Source organism: Sander vitreus, unplaced genomic scaffold, assembly GCF_031162955.1.
Source record: "Sander vitreus isolate 19-12246 unplaced genomic scaffold, sanVit1 ctg259_0, whole genome shotgun sequence".
Lineage (NCBI taxonomy): Eukaryota > Metazoa > Chordata > Actinopteri > Perciformes > Percidae > Sander > Sander vitreus.
The window spans coordinates 24,544-31,684 of record NW_027595427.1 but is presented as its reverse complement, the minus strand read 5'-3'; the positions used below and the strand labels follow the sequence as shown (position 1 = coordinate 31,684).

The 7,141-nt window shown below is 44.9% G+C and overlaps 1 protein-coding gene across 2 annotated transcripts; it reads left to right on the top strand.

Moving 5' to 3' along the window:
- Nucleotides 1-845: 845 nt before the first annotated feature.
- Nucleotides 846-6,027, top strand: rps14 (ribosomal protein S14). 2 transcript variants are annotated; one of them, XM_078244567.1, is made up of 5 exons: nucleotides 846-944; nucleotides 3,485-3,636; nucleotides 4,276-4,437; nucleotides 5,736-5,812; nucleotides 5,916-6,027. In XM_078244567.1, exons 2-5 carry the CDS (start codon nucleotides 3,488-3,490, stop codon nucleotides 5,981-5,983), a joined length of 456 nt encoding a protein of 151 aa, XP_078100693.1. In that variant the 5' UTR covers nucleotides 846-944; nucleotides 3,485-3,487; the 3' UTR covers nucleotides 5,984-6,027. The 2 variants fall into 2 exon arrangements, with proteins under 2 accessions (XP_078100693.1, XP_078100694.1); XM_078244568.1 differs by having other exon boundaries at nucleotides 887-989.
- The last annotated feature ends 1,114 nt before the right edge of the window (nucleotides 6,028-7,141 follow it).

Below are 7,141 nucleotides of genomic sequence, written 5' to 3'. Positions count from 1 at the left end.
TCGTTAGCATCTTAGAGGCTACTTCAGACATTACAGAAGTCTCTCGTTAGCATCTTGGAGGCTACTGCAGACATTACAGAAGTCTCTCGTTAGCATCTTGTAGCTATTTCAGACATTACAGAAGTCTGTCGTTAGCATCTTGTAGCTACTTCAGACATTACAGAAGTCTCTCGTTAGCGACAGGAAGTAAAACAAGACAACACAAAGGAGAACAGGGAACCTACAAAATAAAACAGGAAATGGGAACTACTAACAGAAAACATGAAACAAACTAAAACCAGAAATCTGACACAGGGACGAGACATGACAAGGTGTTTCTGTTATTTAGTCCACCCTCATGACAGTAATATAACTGGGGTGGAAGAGTATACAGTACTATATAACAAATATTATTAATATGATATTTATACATTAAGGAAATTAAGATAAAGTATATTTCATCTTTATTATTATATTTCATATAATAGTTTTAGTACATTCAACGTGTACAACTTTCTCTAAATTATTAATTTTATTTTTTAATCATTTTTTATTTATTTTTTATTTATTTTTTATTTATTTAATTTGTATTTAAATTAAATAAATAAAACGTTAATAAAATAATATTATAAATATTATTTGTAAATTTAAAAATAAAGATACATTATATTTTATCTATAACTATATGTTTTATAATGTTTAAATATATATATATATATATATATATATATATATATATATATATATATATATATATATATATGTATATATATATATATATATATATATATATATATATATATATATATATATATATATATAAGACCGTGTGTTTCCTGTAGAGACCGCTAGGCAGCAGCAGCAGTTTGTTCCCGCGCTTGAACGCGTCAAGAGACGTCATCTTTGGCCCCGGAAGCGGAAATTCTTTCCTTTCTTGTTTCTGCTTCGTATAGAGACACACAGCGGTGAGTTCTCCTCTCACTGTAATCCGACTTTAATCTGCTTTTCAGGTGAACATCCAACTATGTAATGTGTGTGAGTGTAATGTGTGATGATTGTAGTTTGTGTTCGCGGGGATATTGTGTCTCTGAGTGAAACTTAATGTCCGATTTTAGACGTTTTTCTGTCCGTGTTTCTGTGTGCGCGCTGCAACATGTCGCCATTTTAGCTCCAAACGGAGAGACTCCCGATTCATTTCATTCACTATTAAAAGTCTGTAGAGTCAGTTATTTGGTGTATAAACTGTTGAAAGCAAAGCAGGTGAAATAATTTCCACGCGAGCGTTGAAGCTATCTCACCTGTTTGTGTGTCTCTCGCGCAGTTTATCGATCTGCTATCAGCCCAAATATGCATCTATGATCAAACTTAATGTCTAGCTGCTAGTCCACTAACATTTAGTCAGATCCGCACATCCAGGCCGGTTTAAATGCAGTTTTAATCTCCGGCACCAACCAAACTCAATGCATTTTTTGGGGTATTTAAGGAAAACGGCAACTTTTGAGGTTCAACGGTACCAACCAAACTCGATGCAGCTTTAGTTGATTTAAGGAACTTTTGAGGTTTAAGTTATTTGTTAAACTGTCCCGTTATATTTAGTGTGCATCTAACCTTCTTATAGTAGTCTGAAACACTCAACATGTGTAATAGTTTGTCATTAAACCCCCTAAGTTTTTAAGAACTGAAGCCTGTTAGCATCTCTGTTAGCATCGGTGCTGGTTAGCCGGAGCGTTAACCACCATGTGGGCAGTTTACACCGGTAGTTCCGTTACCTTACAGACTGTAGATCACTTTGACATTGTCTAACGTTAGATATAAAACTACAAGCACAGGACAGGTGTGTTAGAAGACCCGTTCCTGTGAAGGCAACAGGCTGACAGCAGGGCAGGTGAAGCTGAGTCAGCTAGCTGACAATAATATGGATTTAATAATGTATGCAGGTTGTACAGTGTGTCCATAAGCTGTTATACTGGAAGGAAGTGCTGTTCAGACTTATAGTTTGAGTAAAACCTGAGTTACTTTAAGTTTGAGTTAAATTGTGTTTTGCGGATGGAGTTTGGGACAGACTGGACCTGGTCTGTCAGGTGTGCTAATGTTTGATTTAGTCTATATAAATGAAGGTCTTCCATAAAAGGTGTTTAGAAATGAGTAATACTAGAATATAAACTGCCTTTGTGTCTTTAAACGGACATTAACTCACCAACCAAACTCTGTTCATCTCTTCAGACTTTTATTCTGAAATATCAAGACCTTCTGCAGCTCTTCTGTAACGTCCTGTAATACTTGAAGCTGTTGACGTCGGTATTGAATTAATTCTAAATGTAACGTGTAAGCGTGGGAACCTGAATAAAGTTAGATTTAAGGTTTGGTTTCCCAGACGATGGCTCCTCAAAGGGAAGGAACACACACACACACAGAGATACACACACACACACAGAGATACACACACACACACAGATACACACACACACAGATACACACACACACAGAGATATACACACACGCACAGAGATACACACACACGCACAGAGATACACACACACGCACAGAGAGATACACACACACACGCACAGAGAGATACACACACACACAGATACACACACACACAGATACACACACACACAGACACACACACACACACACAGAGATATACACACACACAGAGATATACACACGCACAGAGATACACACACACGCACAGAGATACACACACACGCACAGAGATACACACACACGCACAGAGAGATACACACACACACGCACAGAGAGATACACACACACACGCACAGAGAGACACACAGAGAGACACACAGAGATGCACAGGCACACGCAGAGACATACGCGCGCACGCAGAGGCACACGCAGAGACACACACAGACGCACAGGCACACGCAGAGACACACACACACAGAGATGCACACGCAGAGACACACACACACGCAGAGACACACAGAGATGCACACACACACGCAGAGACACACAGAGATGCACACACACACACACACACGCAGAGACACACAGAGATGCACACACACAGAGATGCGCAGAGACACACACACGCAGAGACACACAGACGCGCACACAGAGACGCACACACACACGCAGAGACGCACAGAGACACACACACACACGCAGAGACACACAGAGACGCAGAGACACACACACACACACGCAGAGACACACAGAGACGCACAGAGACGCGCGCACACGCAGAGACACACACACACAGAGATGCACAGAGACGCGCGCACACGCAGAGAGGCACGCAGGCACACACACACGCAGAGACACACACAGAAGGAAAAGGAGCAGGCCACAAACTCAACTGTCACAGAAATGGTCCAAATGTCGAGAGAACTTGTTTTGATTATTGGGAGGTTGTAAATTAGGCCACGGGTTGAGTGAAGAATGTACAGATGACGCGTTAATGTGCTGTGTGTCTGATTGGTTAATATAATCTAAGTGTTACTGTGTTGTTTGACCGACTGGTGTATATTATAATCTGCAGACGATGGCTCCTCGTAAAGGGAAGGAAAAGAAGGAGGAGCAGGTGATCAGTCTGGGTCCTCAGGTCGCTGAAGGAGAGAACGTCTTCGGAGTCTGTCACATCTTCGCCTCCTTCAACGACACCTTCGTCCACGTCACCGACCTCTCCGGAAAGTAAGGCTGCTCCTCTTCACTCTGGAACTCTGGGAAATGTTCATCTTTCTCTCTGATGAAACACACACACACACACAGAGAGACACACACACACACACACAGAGAGACACACACACACACACACACAGATACACACACACACAGAGAGACACACACACACAGAGAGACACACACACACAGAGAGACACACACACACACACACACAGAGATACACACACACACACACACACATACACACACACACACACAGAGAGACACACACACACACACAGAGAGACACACGCACACACACACAGAGAGAGACACACGCGCACAGACACACACAGAGAGAGACACACACACAGACACACAGTTGTGTGTATTTCTGACTTTTTGCCTTTAATATTCCAGCTTTCCTCCATATTAATCTGAAGTTATTCAGTGTTTTGCTGTAATTTTGGTTAATAGACTGAATCTTGAAGTTTTACTGTAAACATTGCAGCTGTTTTATCTCAAATATTGTGACTACCAGTAACTGTTGACTCATCATTCTGCTTTCCCAAAGCATTGTGGGAACTGTAGTACCTAAACTTGGAATGCTGGTATCCCGGGAAGGCAGTGTTAGTGTACCTGTGTTCTGATTGGCCGGTGTGTTTCCAGGGAGACTATCTGCCGTGTGACCGGTGGGATGAAGGTGAAGGCCGACAGAGACGAGTCGTCTCCGTACGCCGCCATGTTGGCCGCTCAGGACGTCGCTCAGCGCTGCAAAGAGCTCGGCATCACAGCACTGCACATCAAGCTGAGAGCTACAGGGGGGAACAGGTAACACACTGTCTGTCTGACACGCTGTCTGTCATGATGTCTCTATCTTACTGTCTATGTAACTGGTCTGACACACTGTCTGTCTGACACACTGTCTGTCTGTCTGCACATTTTATTAAAACTCCTATAAAATGACTCCAGCGAGGAGTAGTAGTAGTATTCTGTAAGGTTAGGGTTGGCTTGTCTGTAACAGCAGATGATTGCTCGTCTAAAGGCCCCGACACACCGAGCTCATACTGTTTACCGTTGAACATTAGCCTAGCAGCTAGCTGAGTTTCCTTCTGCTAATAGCTTAATCCCAACAACCCCTCCCAGTAGAGTTTCAGCCTCTGTCTTGTCTGTCAGCGTCCTGTTGTAGCCCAAACAGATCAGCTGATATGGTTATATTAGAGAGAGCTACAAGTCAGTGTTAGTCTGCCCAGTCGCCCTCTCTTAATCAGGGTTAGTCTGCCCAGTCGCCCTCTCTTAATCGCCAGTCGCCCTCTCTTAATCGGGGTTAGTCTGCCCAGTCGCCCTCTCTTAATCGGTGTTAGTCTGCCCAGTCGCCCTCTCTTAATCGCCAGTCGCCCTCTCTTAATCGCCAGTCGCCCTCTCTTAATCGCCAGTCGCCCTCTCTTAATCGGGGTTAGTCTGCCCAGTCGCCCTCTCTTAATCAGTGTTAGTCTGCCCAGTTGCCCTCTCTTAATCGGGGTTAGTCTGCCCAGTTGCCCTCTCTTAATCAGGGTTAGTCTGCCCAGTCGCCCTCTCTTAATCAGGGTTAGTCTGCCCAGTCGCCCTCTCTTAAGTGTTAGTCTGCCCAGTCGCCCTCTCTTAAGGGTTAGTCTGCCCAGTCGCCCTCTCTTAATCAGGGTTAGTCTGCCCAGTCGCCTCTCTTAAGGGTTAGTTTGCCCAGTCGCCCTCTCTTAATCAGGGTTAGTCTGCCCAGTCGCCTCTCTTAATCAGGTTAGTCTGCCCAGTCGCCTCTCTTAATCAGGGGTTAGTCTGCCCAGTCGCCCTCTCTTAATCAGGGTTAGTTTGCCCAGTCGCCCTCTCTAACGGGGTTAGTCTGCCCAGTTGCCCTCTCTTAAGGGTTAGTCTGCCCAGTCGCCCTCTCTTAATCAGGGTTAGTCTGCCCAGTCGCCCTCTCTTAATCAGGGTTAGTCTGCCCAGTCGCCCTCTCTTAATCAGGGTTAGTCTGCCCAGTCGCCCTCTCTTAATCAGGGTTTGAGTGTAGACTGAATGAGGTCATTAGTGCAAACATGAGTCAAAGGTAGCTGTTGATTGGTGGAGGTAACCAGATGTGGTTCTTGTTGTTTCAGGACCAAGACTCCTGGTCCTGGAGCTCAGTCTGCTCTCAGAGCTCTGGCTCGATCTGGGATGAAGATCGGACGCATCGGTGAGGGGACACACACACACACACACACACACACACACTGTCTGATCCCTGTGTGTTGTTCTTTGTTGGTGTCTAATCCCTGTTTCTTCTTGTGTGTGTTTAGAGGACGTGACTCCGATCCCGTCAGACTCCACCAGGAGGAAGGGTGGACGTCGTGGTCGTCGTCTGTAACCTCTGACCCCACGCCGTCTGACAATAAAAACATTAAACGTCCACCACGGCTCCCCTTCATTCTTCCTCTGTCTTGTCTCTGAAATATGATCATGTCAGCTGTTAGACCGTTAATAACAGCTGTTAACGTGTTCAGTCCCCCAGGTTGACCCAGCAGCAGGTCTGATTCGGGTCTCAACCAACATCTACACTGACAGAAGGTGGATTTACCAGTAAAAACTGTAAAGAGCTCATCTTCAGGTTCATAATAGTATTGAGAGGTTATATCAGAATACATTTACATGGTTTAATTACCAGAAAATACCATATTTTAGTTAGTAATACCTAGGTACACACCTAGAGAGACACACATTGCTGCAGCTCCTCTTTTCACCCTGTGTTCAGGTCTCTGTTTTAGCTACAGAGTGAGACCTCTCACTGCTGGAACATCTTTGTTGGCAGTCGCACACGCTCAGTAGCTAGGTAAGGACTACATGCTCAGTAGCTAGGTAAGGACTACACGCTCAGTAGCTAGGTAAGGACTACACGCTCAGTAGCTAGGTGAGGACTACACGCTCAGTAGCTAGGTAAGGACTACACGCTCAGTAGCTAGGTAAGGACTACATGCTCAGTAGCTAGGTGAGGACTACGCGCTCAGTAGCTAGGTGAGGACTACATGCTCAGTAGCTAGGTGAGGACTACGCGCTCAGTAGCTAGGTGAGGACTACGCGCTCAGTAGCTAGGTGAGGACTACGCGCTCAGTAGCTAGGTAAGGACTACGCGCTCAGTAGCTAGGTAAGGACTACGCGCTCAGTAGCTAGGTAAGGACTACGTGCTCAGTAGCTAGGTAAGGACTACATGCTCAGTAGCTAAGTAAGGACTACATTTGCTAGCTAGCTGTTTCTCCAGCTTCAGTAGAACAAGGCAGGATTAGCTGGGAGACTTCTTCTAAACGAGGGAACACTTCCACCTTTGTGTGGAATACCTGCAGAACAGGGACATGGAAGTAGTTCTTCTGGAGATTATGGTGAACTAGTGTGTGTTGTAGCAGTATTTTGCCATTGAGAACGAGCTAGCATGCTAACGGTTAGCCCCCTAGCCCCCTCGTCTCAGCTAGTGACGTAGAAAGCCGTGCAGATGTTGACCAGCTGACCCGGAGACTGAAGACAGGACACATTC

Coding starts and splice junctions, on each gene's coding strand:
- rps14 (XM_078244567.1), top strand. CDS start 3,488: ATGGCTCCTCGTAAAGGGAAGGAAAAGAAGGAGGAGCAGGTGATCAGT. Junction 3,637..4,275: donor GTCACCGACCTCTCCGGAAA/GTAAGGCTGCTC, acceptor GTGTGTTTCCAG/GGAGACTATCTGCCGTGTGA. Junction 4,438..5,735: donor AGAGCTACAGGGGGGAACAG/GTAACACACTGT, acceptor TTGTTGTTTCAG/GACCAAGACTCCTGGTCCTG.